Raw genomic sequence first — 21,203 nt, 5'->3', positions numbered from 1 at the left:
AGGGAGGAGGCAGTCCAGGTTAGGCTTTCATGATGTCGCAGTGAGTGGCTTTTCAGTTTTCAATACCAAGTGTTTTCCCCATGAATGGTGCAGGCTGGGTTATCAGATGTCAGCGGTCCTGCTGATTGATTATTTTTATTGCATAGGTTGAAAATGAGTATGGAAGCTACTTTGCCTGTGATTACGATTACCTTCGTTACCTCCAGAAGCTCTTCCGTCACCATCTTGGGAGTGAGGTGGTACTGTTTACAACAGATGGGGCAAGCAAAAATTTCTTAAGATGTGGAGCTCTGCAGGGTCTTTACGCAACAGTGGACTTTGCACCAGGTTAGTGGCAACTGTTTGTACGCAAAGCTGATGGTCTCTCTGACTCCTGGGTTTAAGAGGTGGTGTGCGTATTGCCATTTGACATATTCTTAAACATATAGAGGGAGGCAGATGGGGTGATTCACTAGGTAATCACCTCTGGGACTCTCCGTGATTGGTCTGGTCTGTTTACAATGCAAATCTACTGAAAAAATATAGCAATGCTCAGCAGTTTTTCCCAGGGCTCTTAGCCTAGCCCAAACTCCAGCCCCATCAGATTATCACCTTGCTTTCCTCTGAAGAAAATCTAGTGCTGCGGAATATAGTTAAAATGAGGCTCATTGCCCCAGTTTGTGGTACTGTAAGCATGCAGAATTAAGTGAATGTAGTGTTTGTGAAAAGTGCCCAGCCAGAACAGGAGACTTGATGTCATTTATCCATAGAAACTGCTCAGCCTTGGCAGGGTGGGAGGTTTCGTGGGCCTCAGTCTAACATGAGGGTAGTTCAGTTTCCAAGTGCCTTTCTTCAACCTGGGGCCTCCCTTCTGAATTGTCCTTTGTGGTATGTTTGTAGTCTCAGTCCATTTATTAATGGAAAAAAATCCACATCACGTGCACCTACTACTTTGTGGAGGTCATCTGTCAAATAGTAATGACTTTCAGTCACTCTTGGGTTTTTAGACCAATGACTTAGAGGTGAAATTCTATATCTGATTTGGCAATTCCCTGGCTTTTACACTTCTCACAAATAAATCTACTTTAAACTAAGGCTTACATTTTCAAAAGTGAATAGCTATTTTTGGGTGCTTTAGTTCTTGGTGTTCAGTGTGAGGCTCCTGGAAGGAGCGTGATTTTCAGAAAGCACTGAGCACCCACACTCAGATAACTAAGCCCCTTTCTGGTATCTCAAGTTCGGCACCCAAAATCACTAGCCTCTTCTGAAAATTTAGGCCCAGATTTCCACATAGGTTGTCGCTGATACATGGGAGAGGTTATAGCATCCCAGGTTGGATATTGCAGCTCAGTTCTGTTTTTTATTTGCAGGTGGTAATGTCACAGCAGCATTTTTAAGTCAAAGAGGCAGTGAACCCAGAGGCCCCTTGGTATGTTTTTTTCAAATGTCCATACGTTCTTAATTTTATGATAGTAATGAAAACCGAGGGGTTGACAGCAGTCATTTGTGCTTCTTGGGATGCCTGAGTTCATGGGACATGGGAACTCTTGTTTCGTGGTGAGGCAGAGGTTGGAGTCAATTTCTTTGTACAGGCCTGTGTCATGCTGCTGACCTGTGATCCCTGACTGCTGTTTTGCAGAGTATTTTTTGGCCTCAGAAGATCCCAGTTGGTCTTGATTTGTCTCAGCCACAGGAAGTATGTACAAACAGCTAAAGAAGTTAGGGAGGATTAGATGAGTGAGTCAAGTGTGTGTGGGAGTGGAAGTTAGAAGCAGAATTAAAAGGGTAGGCTAAAAAAATGCATCCTGTTTTTAACTAGCCGAGAGTTTTACACAAGTTAGCAGCATGTGAGCTGGTTAGGAGCCATTTTGACACCTTAGCTGCTCGGAGAGAAGGACTTAACCATAACTAAAGTGCTACCTCATCTCCTGTGGTTGACTGACTTTTAACATATTTCACTGTATTTATAGTAATTATTTGAATATAATTCAAATGCACTTAGCTGCTTTTCTCTTATCGCTAAAGACATAAATTGAGCTTAAAATAACTTAACCTTTAATTCTGATTATTGCTTCCTTTTTATATTCCTTCTCTACCCTCCCACCCCTCTGACTTCCCCCACAACTCTCCACATTTCGCCCGGGCAGGTAAATTCCGAGTTCTATACTGGCTGGCTGGATCACTGGGGTCACCGTCATTTTGTTGTGCCAACAAACACAATAGCTAAAACGCTTAATGAAATCCTGGAACGTGGCGCTAACGTTAACATGTAAGTACATGTTCAATAGGGGATTTTTTTTTTTGATTTTTTTTTAAATGAAAAGTTTGAATAAGGTGGCAGTCAGCAAAGTCTGGTTTGAGTAGCTTATTTGTTTTTCTTTTTTAGGTACATGTTTATAGGTGGAACCAATTTTGCCTACTGGAATGGTGAGAAACAATTAGAGAAAAGCCTACCCTTGTCATTGACAGTCTGTTACAAATTACACACACTCTACCTTCAGCCTGTAGGTCTGCCTTGTCCTAAATCAAATCTGAATTCATTTTCTCCAGGCACACAGATAAGTGTTCTAAACACCAGTGGTGCAGGAGGATTCAGTGCCAAGGGGACCTTGAATTAACGTATCGGGAGCCCTTTAATTAAAAAGTGCTGGTGCATATCACTGCCAGCATTTCAAATGCAGGAGTGACACTTCAGCAGCTCTACACTCCTGTTAATTGCCATTTCATTCTCCAAAGCCCTGATTCAGGAACACACCTAAGCATCTGCATAAAGCCATTCCTATTCACAGCATTGCTTAATCATGAGCTTAACTCTGACTGACTCCACAATGTAAGCAGGTGCTTAAGTTCTGTCCTGAACAGGGATGGTATCCTGAAGGGGACCCAATTTGAATGACTGGACTTAGAGATCTTTCTATGAACAAAGAAATTTGTGGGTGGAAAGAAACAAGTCTAAAAAACTGTCCAATTGGGGAGGGGACTGGAGAAGCTCCATCAGTTGTTTTTGATTGTTTAAATTTTGATTTTCACAGGGGCAAACATGCCATATTCACCACAGCCTACTAGTTATGACTATGATGCTCCACTGAGTGAAGCAGGGGACCTCACGGAGAAATATTTTGGTCTGAGAGAAGTCATCGGTAGGGTGAGTGTTTATAAAAGATACGGTTTTTAGAATGTTTCTTTAAAAGCTCACTCGCTTATTGTGTGAGCTCTTCTGGTTTTGCATTGGTGTGGGTTGCCTCCTGATTTATTATTAGGTTTGGAAGGTTTTTTTAATTAGTAAATGTCAATTTCACTAAGAACACACAAACCAATTAAAAAATTTTCCATCAATAAGAACAGAAATGTACTGAGAGGCAAAGTAAGAAAAATGCTGCTTGTGGACTTATTTAGACGTTGATTTAAGGATGTTTACTTTGCACATTTTGACATGCGATGTTAACAATTTGTGTTTTAGAGGTTATAAAGCTTTAACTTTTTTAATCTGAACCTCTGCTGTTAAATAGTTATCTTCTGACTCCTCCATAATTCCCTCAACTGTGAAAATTCAAATAGATAAAAATGCTTTAAAATAAACATGGATATTATCTGTCAAAGTTCTTTTTAAAAAAAATTAGTTCTGCCAAACCTATTTATTATCCACTTCAGGTATTGAAATATGCTGCTGCTTCTTGCTGCTGTTGAGGTCTTTGTTGTGTAAGAAATCACCCAGACTCTGCTTCCAAAATTAATGTTGTGCTCTCTGGTGTTTGGGGTCTCTGAGAGAGGGAAAGCTTACTCAGATGAATGGATTTTCCCTTCATAACTTCACAGACAAGAGATGAGGCTGAATTGCAGAATTTGAATGTGGGTTTTGAACATCCCTAAAGTTCAGGACTGTTCATTCCCAGCATTTGGTTTGGGCTCCTCTCTGTGTTTAAGCACAGCTCAAGTGGTTGGGTTTTTTGTCTTCATTGAAAGACTACTGTAGAACATTCTCATAGCCTTCTCTATTTTTCCCAAGATTAACTTTCCAGGTCTCATCACATTTTGATAGCTTTATATGGCCTCTTTTAGAGTACAGTTCAGCTCAGTCCTCACATCTTTGTGTGGTTTCCCTTGTCAACAAACTTCACAGAAAAACTTCTTGAGTTCCTTAATTAAAGCGAGTGCCCATATGAAATGAGCTTAGTGTTTGCATGTATGTGAACCGGGGAGGTACCATTTCATGCAGAGAGCTGATTTGGATAAGATCTGAAGTGTTGGTGTAAGCTCTGCCAATTTTGGTAGGCCAGACTGGTTTATACAACTTTTACACTGTGGCTTGCTTAGCTTTTACCCTGCATATCCATAGGATCTAAACAAACTCTTCCTGTCTGCTGTGGGTTCTCAACCAATAACAGTCTATCTACTTAATCACATTTTGAGGTAACGTTATGTTAACAAAGAAAGTTGTTCTGTAATGAATATCTGCTTTCAAATTTACAGATTTGTTGTAAGCATAATATGTAGTGACCCCCTATATAACCCTCAAGGATATGGAATTTCTTTTTTTCCTAATTCCATCATGACTGAAGCGGTGAACTCCCATGTCACCAACATCATTCCAAATCCACCCTTAAAATAGGTACTGAAAGTGCCTCATCTTTTCACATGAACCAACCTATTCACCTCCCGACCTTTTATCCTAACCCTTACTGCAATAAGAGAGAGGCCATACTTCACATTCTAGCTGTTAGGAGAGCCCTGGCCTTCTACCTGGACAGGACAAAGAATGTTCCTATCTCGGAAATTTGTAGAGCAGCCACCAGGGCATCTGGGCATACCTTTGCAGAACACTATGTGATTACTGGGGACTCTGCTTCCAACGCTAACTTCAGCTACACAGTATCGTCACCAATAACAGACTTGATTCTGAAGCCCCAACCTCCCATCTGGAATACTGCTCAGGCGTCACTTACAGTGGAACACCCATAGGGACACTGCTAGAAGAAGAAGAGGAAGTTAGTCACCTTGTGCAGTAACGATGGTTCTTTGAGATGTGTGTTCCTAATGGTGCTTCACAACCCACCCTACTCCCTTTTACTTCAGAGTTCTCAACAGAGGCTTCCGTGACCCTTCCGTGCCCAGGGTAGCCACCTGAAAATGCCAAGGTCAGGGCAGGCTGCAAACGGAGAGCAGATTCTCCCAACACTGGTGGGTGACACTGAAGTCAGACTTCCCAACCAGCCACAGACTGCTTCTGATTCCCCACACCGGTTATCAAGAAGCCAATATACAAGTATACACAGCCCCCTTTACTTTATTTCAGTCGCTGGCCCCCAATCAGCCACTAGGTCCAGTAAAGAGACCAGTTATTTGAACTTTATGCTCTTTACCAGAAAGGTTCCTCCTGACCCCAAAAGGTCAGCCACAGTACCAGATCAATATAAGTTTGGATCTTACCCAAAATACCACGCTGCCAGCCAATCCTTTAGTAACTAAAACAAAAGGTTTATTATACAAAGAAAGAAAGAAAAACTATAAGAGAAATGTTAAAGGATTAAAGCAATCAGAGACATACAATTGATTTGAAAGTCCATATATATCAGGTTTCTAGTAGAATTGTGGGGTTTGCAGGCTTGTATAGTCCCTCTGGTATACATCCAGTACCTGGATGGGTCTCAGTCTTTTGTTTCACAGCTTCAGTTGCAGATGACTTGATCCAGAGGTAGATAGGTGACTGAAGGCTGAACCTGACTGAAGGCAAAATGGATCCCGGGCACCTGCCTTTTATGTCCTCTGGCCCTTGCCATGCTGCTTGTGGAATTTCACAGGACCCAAAATGGAGTCCAGAGTCACATGAGCAAGTCCTGGTGACTCATCCAGTCTATCCCGGGCTTCTCCCACTGGGCCCCTTGTACCTGTGAATTTCTTAATGGGCCATTAAGCAGGCCATCCCTCCAGCCATCCTGTCTGGGGCGTTACCCAGACTGCACAATTTGAAATACAGGTATATCAGCCATACCCATAACTTCCATTACACATATAACACATGAGCATAAACATCATCATCTTACTTAGCACATTAAAGCCTTTCTAACAGTACCTGACATGGCATATATTACATGAATTACTATGATTTTGACATACTGATGTCAAACAGTACAATAAATGCCCCCCGTCCTCCCCAGTCCAACCAGCATGACACTCCCAACATGAGATTGGTGTAGAAGGGAGTAGTCAGAGCTCCTGAATACACCTCAAGGGCCCCCCTTATCCAGCCAGCGTGACAGCTTCATAGTAAAGAAGGAACTGAGGATAGTTTGCCCACACAATGCTAATTGGCCTCGAGGCAGAGCACAAGGGGGGAGAGCACATGTGTGGGCCGAACGGACATTGCTACCAAAAATCTCCGATCAGAAGCGCAGGGGTGCACATACACCTACAGTGGAGCAGCCGTGGGGGGGACATCTCGAAGAACCATTGTTACTGCACAAGATGAGTAACTTCCTCTTATGCCCAACCTATACCAACACTTTGTACATGTGCACTTATTATTGTGTTTTGAAAATTCCATGGGCTATTTTAGTATCTGCCAACAGTCTATTTGTATTGTGCATGCAGGAGTAAGTGATTTGAATGGATTTTTACCTCTGAAAGTGTATCCGAGATGAGGCAGGGCTTTGAGAACACGTCTTGTGCAAGACATAACATCCTGGTGCTGAAGAGCAAATAGGTTCACAAGATGGAATTTTTTTTTTTTTATTTAAAAGAAAACAACAAACCTGGGAAACTTTTTTTTTTTTTTAAATGGTGTTAAGAGACTTAAAGATATAAAACTAACTACTCCAAACTGAGGAAATGCTTGAGGCTGTGCAGGCAAACTTAATGAGGCCCCCTTGTGCGCATGTAAGTATATATCTTTTCCGCTGGAATTCTGCCTCTTCAGTGCACAGATAGGACCTCGTTCAATGAATGAGGCAGGGATACAAAATGAATAAAATGGGTACGGCAGAGCTCTGCCTTATTTTTGAACAATGTCCGTTGGCAGTTGCCACCATGCTTGTCTGGAGTAAATAAGAACTGTACTGGTGGAACTGAGAACGCCTTTGGGCTGTTAGTGGACGGAACTGGCGATGTGTATGGGATAAGATAAAGGCTTGTGGTGGTTCTGGCAGGCCCAGTGTAGGTATCATAACATATGAAAATCTGCTTGGAGGAACAGGTGGTTTCACACACTCGGGATGGTTTATCTGAGATTTAAAGAGAGACGTTTCAGGCAATTGCTTGTCTATTTATCAAGGTTCTTATAAAGGCTTCCATTTCTGAGTTATTGTTAAAATCATGTGTAATATGTATCCAAATCAGGTGGATTTTAACACTTTTTTAAGACCTACTGCAAATGCATTCCTACAGCTCTATGAAAACTTTAATTTAAAGCCAAATTGGTCTTTAGTTTGGTGCCTTTATTTCTCTTAAGTTACAAAATGTTCGATGAAAATTTAGTTAACATATGTTTCATATTCATTTGTTTTTTTCTTATTTTCCTAGTATAAGAGCTTACCTGAGGGTCCTATCCCTCCAACAACACCCAAATATGCATATGGGCAAGTGGCAATGGAGAAGGTAAATGTTCGTTTGTTACTCTATCAGTGTGTCTGTGTGTGCATACTTGTTTCTTTGTAAAGAACATGTTTATAAAGGTGGAGTGTCAATCTATGGGCACTGTATAAAGGAGCAAGGAGGAGAGAATAGAAACTCTGAGGGGGGAAAGAAGGCTCCTTAAGCCCACTCTTTTGGGGAGGGAGAATATAGGACATGGGACTAGGAGACAGGAGTTCTGACTTCCTGGTTCAGCCATTTTTTTTGCTGTGTGACTTTGAGTAAATCAGTTAACCTCTGCCTCAGTTTCCCCTTCTGTAAAATGGGAGGATGATAATTTTGTTAATCTCTTTGAGATCTGCAGATGAAAAGCACTATGGAAGTGTTAAGCAATAAAACTAAGGTTTCTTTGCCAAAATGAGCTGTGTAAAATGAGATTCATTTTGACTCTGGTCTCAAAATTGTCTCCACCAGTTACTAACATTTTCCTTACCCTGTCACATCCAAAGGAAAAATGTAAATGTACATAACTTGTAAATAAAATACAGTGTTTATAATATACACTATGTTGTGCGTTAACACTCACTAAAATGAGTGATATTTGTATAGCTATATAACAGAGTATACCTGTTTTTATCCAGTCTTTGGGTAACTCAAAGTTTGGGTAAGCCCTTGAGGTTTAATTCACAGCCAGCTGAAAAGTTGGACGAGATGATGCTCTAGCTGCTGGTGGATTGAAAGGAAAGAGGAGGGAGGGAAGAGAGGAGTTGCTACGTTTTGCAAATAAATATTTCCGTATGCTATAATGGACATTTCTTTTGTTTGGTGGGGTTGGTAACTTAATTTGGATGGTGCTGTGTAATTCTTTAGTTTTGGGCAGACAGCATTTTTAATTGCTAAGCCTGACCCATTTTGCTGTGGCATATGAAGTGTTGCAAAATTCAGTACTGACAATAGATAATACAGCACAGCCTGTTTTAATTGATCCATCTCAAGTGGTCTGCAGAAATCAGTTTTTCCAAGAAATGACTATCCCAGTGAGGGTGAGGCAGAACTGCCCCCTCTACATCTAAGCATGCTTTAGGGTGGTTCCATAAGACAAGAAGCTTCCTTATAAGGTTTCTCTGAGCTAGTATATATTCATTAATGAGTAATATTGCACATGGCTATGTGTACATTCACAGCTTCTGTTGACATAAATTGGAGTTGCAGATGCGTGGCATCTCTGAGAATCAGGCCACAGGATTTTTAATTAGTCTGTTATGCCACATGCTGTATCCATATACTGTATATTAGCCCAGATTGCCTGAGGGATCCCCTCTCTGCTTGATTATGATCTCCCATGACAGCTACTTGCCACTGGAATGATGAACTGTCAACCTCGAGAATGAAACTCGTGTGCAGAAGATGTAGCTTTTGAGGTGACCAGTTCATCAATCTGGATCTCTTGCATAAAGAGGTTGGCATGGACCACAAACCTTAGCATTGTCACAGCAAAACACAAAACCCACTACTTTGACATGGCTTTACCACAACAAACTACGTTCCTCCCACTTCCCTTCCCCTCCAAAGAGACCACTCCCTGCTTGCTGGAGGGAAGAGAAATAATGTTCCTTTGTGTATGTATGTGACATTATATAATTAAAATGTGACGTATATTAAAATATGACCATGCATATTATTGTTGCTACCACTGTTACATAATTGCAACATATCTCATACAAAATATGTCATGTAAAGTATTAATGGAAAAATTATAATTTGCTGAGTATGATTATCTGTTTGTATGCATGTATTATCTTTGTGTCTGAAGTTATAAATATGACTTTCCGCATGGATTTCAAATGTGTTTGCTCCTGGAGTAATTGTTCGTATCCCGTTTAACTATTTTATGAATGAACAATGCCAGTTGATGGCCCATCAAAGGATACTTAGCTATCACAATGGGCCATAAAAGGAGTTCATTCCTACCACGGGAGCCTTCCTGTGGACGCTGTAGCCAGTTAATAAGTAATGGCTGCTCCTATAACTCAACAAAGCATGCAAGGACATGTGACTTATTCATGTGACCCAGAACTCCATCTTGTTTCTCTTAGCAGAAACAGAGACAGAAGCAGAAAGAGCTAACTTCTTGTTAGCTAAGACAAAGAGCATCCATCCACAGGGCAGAAGGTATAAGAGGCCCTAAAAAGTCTCCATTTTGCTTTCATTTCCTGCTTTCTCTCTCTGGACTGGATTTCTAATAAGGAAGCTCTAAACAAGGATTAATGATCCCTAAACAGTTTGGGTAATTTCCAGACACATTCTGCAAATTAAGAACTTTGCAACTGAGTTATCTCTACTTTGAAACTGATTTATGGATTTTATTCTCTTCTGTGTGTATATAATCTTTTAACCAATACTCTCTCTCTCTTTTTAAATAAATATTAGTTTAGTTAATAAGCACTGGCATTAAGAGTATATTTGAGTAAGATCTGAAATATTCATTGACTTATTTGGTAATGTGTCCAGTTCTTTGGGATTGGTAGAACTTTTTTTTTTTTTTTTTTACATATGATGGACAAGATTTTCAGTAATCCCTATCAAACTTGATTTGGCTGTCTGGATGGAGGCCAGAGTTCTTGAAGGTTTTGAGAAAATGGTGTTTTTGTCTTCTGAATAACCAGTAACGTAATCAGAAGCTGTTTGTTTCTGGCTTGATATATTTTATGGAAGAAAAGCCACCGGTATTGGGGGGGCTCTGCCTGCCCCATTCTTTGCAGTTTTGCCTTGTTTAAACTATCTCAGCGTGGTTCCTCTAGAGGCCAATGTCACAGTGTACACTTCATAATTTTGGGAAGCACTCAATTACCATGATGATGATGTGCATGCTATAGATCTGGTAAATTTAAAAAGATTATTGTCTGAATAATCCACTTATTTCCAAGTTGCTGTCTTTTAGTAGTCACTCTATTTTTATGTAAAGATCTATGATTGCATGTTAATAGATGATTCATGTTATCCTATGGAACAAGTAGAAACACTGCATACATAATGTTGATGTCTATTTTTAATATTACAGCACTTCACTTTTGAATGTGCCTGTGCAAATGCTTTCTCTTTTATTATTTGAAGCATCCAGTTTTCTTTTTACTGTGAATGTGTATAAAATATATATTGAATTCATCAACATTTTAAGTACCATCTTTTTGTAGAGGCTTTTCTGCAACATTACCTGAATACTGTATTTGATTCTGATTTTTTTATTTGTATTCAATACTGTACTGAATTAAAGCAAATACTGGCTTTGGAAAATATTTTCAATTGCCAATGTATAATTTTCACAGAGCGGGTGGAGACACTTGTGTAAAATAGACTAAAATTCTGATGCACTTGTTTAAAAAACCCTCAAAAACTTGAACCTGTTGAGCCTGTAGAGGGTATTGTACATATTGTGTGCATCCTGACTAGCACATAGAATCCACTGCAAAGATTGAGAGAGAAGCACAATCTGAAAGAGAGCTTTAACATACCTATGATGCCCTCTGTTCTCTTTTTGAGATATTAATCTGCAGTATAGTTGTGCCTGTTAGATCTATTCCGAAACGTACTTAAGCCCATGTTTAACTTTAAGCTTGTGCATAGTCTTAATAAAGTCAGTGAACTATTCACATGCTTAAATTTCAACATGTGCTTAAACATCTTGCCGAATTGGGGCCTTACTGCTTCTAAAATAAATGAGGGTTCAGTTATTTTTAAAAGCCCTCTTAGATGATACTTGACAGAGCCAAATGCTGCTCCGAGCTACATCAGATAATAAATTTAGAGTAACTCGTTGGAAGTCAATAGATACATCAGTTTTTCACCTGTATAACTGAGAGCAGAATTTGGACCAAATTGTTGTCTTGTCGTCTTTAGCTACTAATTAAACATTGAGTTTTACTAACCAGTGTAAATCTGCTTTTCCTGCATTGCAGTTAGGCGCAGTCGCAGAGTTTCTTAATGACCTGTCACCCTCTGGGCCAATTAGAAGCACTTACCCCTTAACCTTTGTTCAGCTGAAGCAGGTAAGACTTCCTCATGTAACTACTAAGTAATCATTTTGCAAATCTTATTAAATTAAATTCAGCCTTGGTATAACTGCATTGGAATGAAAGGTCTGAACTTGGTCCTTTTAAATCTTGCTGTGTGGTACCTCTTGCAGTAGTTGTTCCCAGGTTCCTTGTGTTGGAGTCCCTCCCCGTTTGTGACACATCTGTTCCTGTGGCCACCATATTTTTGGCATCACTGCTGAATCCCACCTGGGGTCTCTCACCCTTTCCCTTATGTATTTTTGTTATCTCTGCTTTCCATTTTTTATTCTTCCCCACTAGCTTCCTTCTTTTTTCTTGCTCTTTCTCCTCTTTATAATCTCTCTATGAAGCACTAGGTTTCAGCCTTTCAAAGTTCTCTTCCACCTTGTCCCTTCTTGTTTTCCAGGTATTTCCCATTCTTCCTCCTTGGTTTGTCTGTTCTTCCTTTCTTCCTTTCTGTCGGATATATAGTTGGTCATGTGTGAAAACATCTGCCAGGGACAATTCTCTTCATAAGCAGGGCAAAGGATCTGGGGGGGCCACACGGTTGATGTTCTGTGGGCATCTTGTTTATTTTTGGTTCCTTTCCTCTTCAGAATGTGGGTGGAAAAAATTCTGGGTGACCCAGAACTCATCAGTGCATACATCCCATCCCTCCAGGTACCTCTGCACCACTGGTTGATATGGAAAAATACCCATTGAAAAAGCCGTCTTGATCCCATCTTCCTCTTCTTGCTGTGGCTTCCTCCTCCTCTTCCCACATCTTTTGCCTCTTCTCCCCGATTTCTTTTCTGTTCCTCTCCTGGCTGCTCAGTGGCCCCACCTTTCTGCTGCAGGCATCTAGCTCCCAGAACCCCCCCCATTCTGCTGAGCAAAGTACGGATTAGGAGCCAGTTGCCTGCAGCTGAAAGAAACAGCCACTAGTTAGCATTTGTGGTGTCTGGGACTGCTGAGCAGCTGCCTGCCACATAGTCCCAGGACACTGGATGGGATGAGTTCAAAACCTAGATCTGTACGTTAGCTGGGCGGCGTTCAAAACCCAAACCAGGTAAGCTGGATGGCTTTCCTCCTCTGCCTCTACCTGCACTTACCAGAGAAATACAGCAGGGGGAGAGGCGCCTAGGAGCTGTCCTGCTACTTGTGTGCTCCAATGGGAGCACAGAGCAGATACTCTAAGCTGCTCAAAGACCCTACAAAGAGAAACCAGGCAGATAGTTTAAAAGGACCCCTGCTCATGGGGTCAGGTTTCAAGCAGGTGACCCTCCATGCATTGCTCCTCTTCTCCACACTCTGCTGGGCTTTGCAGCTGTTACACCCAGTCACCTGCCTTGGTCTCAAGGGGACCATCAGAGACACATCAGGGAAAGGGGCGGCTCAGACAGCTCATGGCCTCTCTCTGTTTTGTTTTTTCCTACCATCTGTGCTGCCGGTTGAGTGCATTGCTGGTCACATGTGGCTGGTTGGAACTGCTGTACCCCACCTCTTCTTGCCGGAGAGGTCAGCCCCAGAGGCTGGGACCTAAATAAAATCCAAATCATGTGAATCAGTGGTGATGTTAATGCTACTGGTGTAAACCAGAATTTTTTCAATGTGTTTGTTTCATTTGTTATGGGAACAAATCCAGCTGCTCTGATTTTATTATCCTCTGGTGGCAATATTTTAGATGAAAATATTCCTAACCGTTCCAGTGGCATAGCAGCTGTTCTCCTATATAGGCAGTTATAGAATCATAGAATCATAGAATATTAGAGTTGGAAGGGACCTCAGGAGGTCACCTAGTCCAACCCCCTGCTCAAAGCAGGACTAACCTCAGCTATATCATCCCAACCAGGGCTTTGTCAAGCCTCAGCTTAAAAACCTCCAAGGATGGAGATTCCACCACCTCCCTAGGTAACCCATTCCAGTGCTTCACCACCCTCCTAGTGAAAAACTGCATCCGTTTTTGGCTGTAGGGTGTGGGTTTTTTATCTTGTTTTATGTAAGCTTCAGTTGCAAAGATTTTTCCAGTTGTCATTTTTATCAGTTTTCAGTGAAATAATCAATGGAATCAGTTCATGACTGTTTATGCTTATTGAGGTGCAGAGGAGGAAAAATCTTAACTGAGACCTTTATCTTTAAGGTTATATAAATATATGTAGGAAACTTTGTGAAGTTTACATTGAGTATTAAAGGTTGAAATCATATAACAAGATCTTAACCAGGATATCTGAAACCATTTGTGATTATCACTCCAGACGGTATGAAAGTTGAAATTACATTTCTAGTGTGTAGGCAGAAATTCTGGTTACTGGTTTCCATTGTGTGACCTCAAGTGAAGCCTCAGAATAACTTAGTTCTTGAATTTTTTTCTTCTTCTAGTATTTTGGCTTCGTGCTGTACAGGACTACCCTGCCAAAAAATTGTAGTGAGCAAACACCACTCTTTTCACCTCTAAATGGAGTCCACGACCGTGCCTATGTCTCTGTAGATGGGGTAAATATTCACCTTACAACAATTGATATCCATGTCTGTCACTTGCCTACTTTGCATGGCTATGATTAATAATTGCATTGTATTCTTTGTAGCTTTTTTCCCTACGTACACAACTACAGTATGGATGATTTAATATGAAAGGTAAAGAGAAAGAAAGGGCTCAATACAGTTGGTACATTCTGCACTTTAGTAAAGCTTTCAAAACATTCTAATCTGTACACACCATTTCTGTGGTCAGCTTGAAAGTCTTACCATTACTATCAAGACAGTTGAAAATTGGTCCTGGGTCTTCATACGAATATAAAAGAAAAATCTATAAGCTGGGCAAACCAGAAGTTGTCTATATTTGATCAGCTCCTGCAGATTGTTTCAATTGATTATTGCAGGAAACTTGAGTCTACATCTTCGCTTGTGACATTGGTTTATTGACCACAAATTTTAAAAAAATTGTACAGGATGTAGATTCCTCCCCCCTTTCCTCCTTGAACTATGTGCTGCTGCACAACTTTGTTCCTGCCTAATAAGGAGAAAAAGTCATTTTATGTACTGTCAAAGCCCAACTTTCATTCGTTATTCGATCCTATTAAATCTAGATTTCTTTATTAAACCCTGTTTTCTATATAATATATCAAGGATGTATTGTATAGAAGACAGTAGAATCTCTCTGGGTGAAACCAAACTGTCGTTTTTTTTTTTAATTCAGAATCTTAAGGTGCTTTTACCAAAAAAAAGATCAAAGCTGAATCTGAAAATGAGTCATATTTTCACCTTTAAAATGTGCAAACTATTTTAAGCCATTCTGAACTGACCTTGACAACTTGTTGGCTTTTTAGGAATGAAAAGGCTTGCGGAGCTTTGAAGTTTCAAAACCAATAGAATTAGCTGAATGAAGTGTACCACACTGTTAAGGAAACTGAGAGTTAGTTTTCAATTATTTGAATAACTGAAAGATTACTTAGGTGTGCATCTTACTGACCAACATAAATGGTAGTTGTGGAGGTTGAGTTGAGCAGGGCAGCAGGGGGATATTTTCGTCTGTAAGAGCAAGTAAGCCTAAAAATGAGTCATCCAATCTAATAGCCTGCGTGTTGTCCTCTGTTTGAGCATTACGTTATTTTCTCCTTTTGGTGTTGTGCATACAGGTTCCTCAGGGAGTCCTAGAAAGAGGCAAATCATACATGATAAATATAACTGGGAAGGCTGGAGCAAATCTGGATGTGTTGGTAGAAAACATGGGTCGAGTAAACTATGGTAGATACAACAATGATTTTAAGGTAAACTTCGTCACTAATGGTTATACGATGGAACTTGTCAAAGCACACCAGAGATGACCTTTTCTTCTATTTGTAGAAGAGAATCTTGATGCAATAGTGAAAGCAAAGGGTTCAGGAATATGCTTGTGAAACTCTACGTGAAACTGATACTTTTTATGTGAGTCCTGCTGTCACTGAGGTCAAAGTGGCAGACAGACAACCTTTTAATTTTTGGTGGGTTTATATGTAATATAAACTGGCTCTCCCCAGTTGTGGAGTCTTCTGATGTATCATCTAAGGATGAGTGAACCAGTTCAGATGAATTAAAAACAGAGCTGAAACATCCTCTAGACCAAGCTCACTGGAGTTTTCAAATTCATTTTTTTATGTACGATTAGTACTTTTGAATGCCTATATGTGTCCTGGTTCATTTGCAAGTGCTGGACTCTTGCTGCATTTTTCACCATCACTGGAAGAAGGGTACCTCATGCAAATGCTTTATCTTGCCAAGTTTCCAGCCCAGGCTTGATCAGATCAGATAAGGCTTTGTGTTTATCCAAAGCATGCTTCTGAACTGTAACTCATCATTAGTAGTCTCACAACATTGCACTAACATGAACCAGAGGTGGAGGGGGAATGCTATCATTTGGATTTTGGTGAGCATCAAGCTTGGTGTTGACCTTTAAACTTCCATTGCAGGTGAGGGAGAAGTACTGACAGGGACCATCTTTTTGTTATGTTTGTACTGTACTGAATGAACTATCTTTTTTTATGTCCCTGTTGTGCTAAGCACAATAGGGCCCTGATCACTGATTGTCTCTAATTACTACTGGAATACAAATAATAGTGGAGCAGTGGCCAGAAACACTTTGCCCATAGAAGGGAATCTGTGGCTCAAACTGCAAGAATAACTATTGGAGACTCAAAAATGTGGGTAGCTTGTGTTTGGAGGTAAAGTGGTTCAGACTTTAATCCTCTTCTGGAGATCTAGGTTCAAATGCAGATTACAATGGGTTTCAAGAGGATGTATTTGGTGCTCCCTGGGGGCATATTTGCACATACCAAAAAATTATAATATAGTGTGACGCAACTGACAGTTGCTAGTTGGGAGAGACCAAAGTCTGAAATGGGACTGCATCAAGTCAAGATTGAAGTTCTTTAGAAGAGCTGCATTGTGCGGAGGCTTGCACGGCTGCTTGGCGGGTTTGTGGCAGTCAGGCTAATGATGCTTCGCTGGCATGAGCATGACTTTTGGAAGAAAAATAATTTTTATCTCCAGTCTGCTTCAGGAGTTGACCCATCTGGCCATTAAAATGGAGTTTCTGTAACCCTAGATGTGGCATCAGGTTGTACTGACCACTTATACCAAGATACGGGGGATCTTGTTTTTTCTGTAGCCTCCACAGATGTGCGAGGCACCTCACAGTGTAGCTCAGATGTTGGCAAATGTTTGCAGCCCAATTTAGATGTGTGGGTAAAAGCAAACCGCTAGAGAAAGGATAGAGGAAGAGAAGGTTCCACAGCAATGAGATTACATAGTTACTCAGCAAAGGCATGTGTGCAGAAGGAGGAAGTAGGTTTTTAAATACATGACAATAAATAAAAATAAAATGTCTTTCTTGACCTGCTTTGTTATTTATCCAATGCAGTGGGTATTTTATGGAAACCTGACTAAGAGTTTGGTGTGGTCCTCCATGATGGTGAAACGCAAATTATAATAACCAAGATAGACAGTGAAAGAATGATGTGGTAATGGTGATAACACAGAGCAAAAGGATTTAAACCAGGTTTGGTTTTAACATAAGAATGGCCATACTGGGTAAGACCAATCGTCCATCTAGCCCAGTAGTGGCCAGTGCATCAGAGGGAATGAACAGAACAGGGCAATTAGTGAGAGATCCATCTCCTGTCATCCAGTCCCAGCATCTGGCAGCCAGAGGTTAGGGACACCCAGAGCACGGTATTGCGTCCCTGACTATTTTAGCTAACAGCCATTGATGGACTGATCCTGCATGAACTTATCTAATTCTTTTTTGAACCCAGTTACAGTTTTGGCCTCCACAACATCCCTTGTCAAAGAGTTGCACAGGCTGATTGTGTGTACTGTGAAGAAGTACTTCCTTATGTTTGTTTTAAACCTGCTGCCTGTTAATTTAATTGGGTGACCCTGGGTTCTTGTGTTATGTGAAGGGTTAAATAACACTTCCTAATTCACTTTCTCCACACCATTCATGATTTTATAGACCTCTAGCATACCCTTCTTAGTCATCTTTTTTCTAAGCTGAACAGTCCCAGTCTTTTTAATCTCTCCTCATATGGAAGCTGTTCCATATTTCTAATAATTTATATTGCCTTTCTTTGTACTTCCAATTCTAATATATACATTTTTTGAGATGGAGTGATCAGAACTGCATGTGGTATTCAAGATGTGGGCATACCATGGATTTATAAGTGGAATTAAATTTTCTGTCTTATTATCTATCCCTTTCCTAATTGTTCCTAACATTTTGTTAGCTTTTTTTACTGCTGCTGCACATTGAGCAGATGTTTTCAGACAACTATCCACAATGACTCCCAGATCTCTTTCTGGAGTGGTAATAGCTAATATAGACCCCATTGTTGGGTATGTATTGTTGGGATTATGTTTCCAATGTGCATTCCTTTGCATTTATCCACATTGAATTTCATCGCTATTTTGTTTCTCAGTCACCCAGTTTTGTGAGATTCCTTTGTAACTCTTCACAGTCAGCTTTGGGCTTAACTGTCTTGAATAATTTTGTATCATCTGCAAATTTTGCCACCTCAGTGTTTACCCCTTGTTCCAGATCATTATGAATATGTTGAACAATACTGATCCCAGTACAGGTCCTTGGGGGACCCTGTTATTTACCTCTGTCCACTGTGAAAACTGACCATTTATTCCTACTGTTTGTTTCCTATCTTTTAACTGTTACTGATCCATAAGAGGACCTTCCCTTTTATCTCTTAACTGCCTACTTTGCTTAAGTGCTTTTGATGAGGGACCTTATGAAAGACTTTCTGAAAGTCCAGGTACACTATATCAATAGGATCATCCACACATTAGTTGGGAAAGTTTGAAAAATTCTAATAGATTGATGATGCATGATTTTCCTTTACAAAAGCCGCGTTGACTCTTCGCTGACATATCATGTTCATCTTCGTGTCTGATAATTCTGCTCTTTCTGATAGTTTCAACCAATTTGCTTGACACTGAAGTTAGACTTACTGGCCTTTAATTGCCAGGTTTACCTCTGGAGCCTTTTTTTAAAAAATCAGCATTACTTTAGCTATCTGCCAGTTGTCTGGTATAGAGGCTGATTTAAGAGATAGGTTACTTGCCACAGTTAATAGTTCTGCAGTTTCATATTTGAGTTCTGTCACAACTCTTGGATGAATACCATCTCATCCTGGTGACTTCCTACTGTTTAATAGATCAGTTTGTTCCAAAACTACCTCAATTTGGGACAGTTTCTCAGATTTGTCACCTCAAAAGAATTGCTCGGTTGTGATTCACAATCTCTGCAGTGAAAACTGATGCAAAGAATTATTTAGCTTCTCCTCAATGGCCTTGTCCTCCTGGTGTGCTCCTTTAGCACTTTGATCATCCAGTGGCCCCACTAATTGTTAGGAGGTTTCCTTCAACTGATGTACTTAAAAAAAGATGTTGCTGTTAGTTTTTGTGTCATTTGCTAGTTGCTCTTCAAATTCTTTTTTGGCCTGTGTAATTATACTTTTACACTTGACTTGCCGGAGTTTGTGCTCCTTTCTATTTTCCTCAGTAGCATTTGACTTCCAGTTTTTAAAGGACATCTTTTATGTCTTTAACTGCCTCTTTCACTCTGTTGTTTGGCATTATTTTGGTCCTCTTGGTGGGTTTTTTTGTTTGTTTGTTTTTGTTTTTAATTTGGGGTATGCATATAGTTTGAGACTCTATTATGGTGTTTTTAAAAATTTCCATGCAGCTTGCAGGCATGTCACTTTTGTGACTGTACCTTTTTATTACTCCATCCCGTCCTGAGATGACATGTACCCAGTCAATATGGGAATAGTTGAAATCCCCCATTATTACTGGGATTTCTATTTTTGTAGTCTCTCTAATCTCCCTGAGTATTTCACAACCACTGTCACCACCCTGGTCAGGTGGTCGATAGTATATTCCTACGGCTCTGCTCTTATTATTCAAGTATGGAATTTCTATCTATAGAGAGTCTGTGGTACTATTTGACTAATTTACGATGTTTACTGTATTTGATTCTGTGCTTTCTTTCACATATAGAGCCACTGTTCCACCAGCAAGACCTACATCATCATTCGTGTTTCATTTGTACTTGATATCACCATGTCCCACTGATTATCGTATTCTCATTTAATATCAGGCACTCAAATTCACCCATCTTAGTATTTAGACTTCTAGTATTTTTATACAAGCATTTATAAAATGTATCAATATTTAGTTGTCTGCCTTCCTGTGGTGTAATTGAATTGAACTCCTTTTTTGCTTTACTTTCTCTCTTCATCTCTTACCTGTCCTTTATCAACTTCTATCCTTGTCTCTTTCCCAGGACATAGAGAATCCCTGTTAATAGATCCTCCCCTAAGGATGTCTCTGTCTGAACTGTGTGCTCCTACACACCTGTCGGCTTTCCCCCACCTCTTAGTTTAAAAACGCCTCTGTGACCTTTTTACGTTTTACATTGCCAGTAATCTGATTCTGTCTTGGTTTAGGTGGACCCTATCCTTCTTGTACAGGCTCGTCCTTTCCCAAAAGGTTCCCCATTTCCTAATAAACCTAAATCTCTGCTCCAAACACTATCATCTCATCCATGCATTGTAGCCGTGCATTTCTGCCTGTCTAACTGGCCCTGCATGTAGAACTGGAAGCACTTCAAAGAATGTCACCATGGAGGTCCTGGACTTTAATCTAACAGCCTAAATTTTGCTTCCAGGGCCTCTTTCCTAGCTTTCCCTGTTTCATTGGTACCTACACATACCACGACCACCAGCTTTTCCCCAGCACTGCACATACGTCTGTCTAGATGTCTTGAGAGATCCAGCAACCAATTCACCTTGTGGTTCCCCCAGTCCTCACAAACCCAGCTATCTGTATTTCTAATAATTGAATCCCCTATTACTATTATTGTCCGTTCCTAATAACGGGTCCCTTCCCCTAGAGGTTTATCCTCAGTGCAAGAGAAAACCATGACGACATATGGGATTATTTCCTTCAACTCCAGCTTGATGTTCTCCTTCCCCAAGATTTTTTCATCCTCCTCAGCTGCCAGACTGTGGGTGGGACCACTTTACTGTGTCCTGGAAAGTCTTGTGTATGTACCTCTTAGTCTCCTTTAGCTCCGTCAGTTCAGCCACTCTGGAAAAGCCTAGCTAAAGGAGTCTAGTTACTAGGTACTTATGGTTCTGAGAGAAGTTTTGGAAGTTTGTCTGTGGTTTTGTCTAGACTGGCTAAGGGTGTAGTGCTGGAGTCTGTTAGCTAGCTTGATCTAACTAACTTTGTAAAACTCTAATTAGGACAAAGGAAGCAGTGCTTCAATACCTGGTAAGCTGCATAGGCTCCCGGCTTTCACAAGTTTAGCATATGTTGAAGTACAATTTGGGTTCTTCCGTCTTGAGTTTTAGAATGTGTTAGATAGGCCAAGCTAGATAGCAAGATCTAACAACACACCTTTAAATCCTAGACTGGGCGAAACGTGCATGTGTGTGGTGCTTGTGGAAGCTGGTGGTCTAAGAGTCCTGGAGACTGAAGTCCTTTCTTTATCTTCTGAACAGGTGTAGCAGGCAACCGTAGAGCCAGTTCCATCTGTGCTACCCTGCCAGTGTGCATCACCCTTTATCTGAAGGGTAT

The 21,203-nt window shown here is 40.5% G+C and overlaps 1 protein-coding gene across 1 annotated transcript in view; it reads left to right on the top strand.

Annotated features, from left to right (window-relative positions):
• Positions 1-21,203, top strand: part of GLB1 (galactosidase beta 1) — a 64,091-nt gene that overhangs the window by 30,745 nt on the left and 12,143 nt on the right. The window contains exons 6-14 of the mRNA XM_067560881.1: positions 147-327; positions 1,350-1,408; positions 2,127-2,248; positions 2,366-2,406; positions 3,012-3,124; positions 7,495-7,569; positions 11,502-11,591; positions 13,956-14,069; positions 15,212-15,343. Coding sequence (XP_067416982.1) covers positions 147-327; positions 1,350-1,408; positions 2,127-2,248; positions 2,366-2,406; positions 3,012-3,124; positions 7,495-7,569; positions 11,502-11,591; positions 13,956-14,069; positions 15,212-15,343 — 927 coding nt within the window. The remainder of the gene's footprint in view (positions 1-146; positions 328-1,349; positions 1,409-2,126; positions 2,249-2,365; positions 2,407-3,011; positions 3,125-7,494; positions 7,570-11,501; positions 11,592-13,955; positions 14,070-15,211; positions 15,344-21,203) is intronic.

Source organism: Emydura macquarii, unplaced genomic scaffold (genome assembly GCF_026122565.2).
Source record: "Emydura macquarii macquarii isolate MOO-44397 ecotype Brisbane River unplaced genomic scaffold, CSIRO-AGI_Emac_v2 contig_2321, whole genome shotgun sequence".
Taxonomy (NCBI): domain Eukaryota; kingdom Metazoa; phylum Chordata; order Testudines; family Chelidae; genus Emydura; species Emydura macquarii.
Note: the sequence above shows the minus strand (reverse complement) of the source record. Positions and strands in the feature narration are given on the sequence as shown.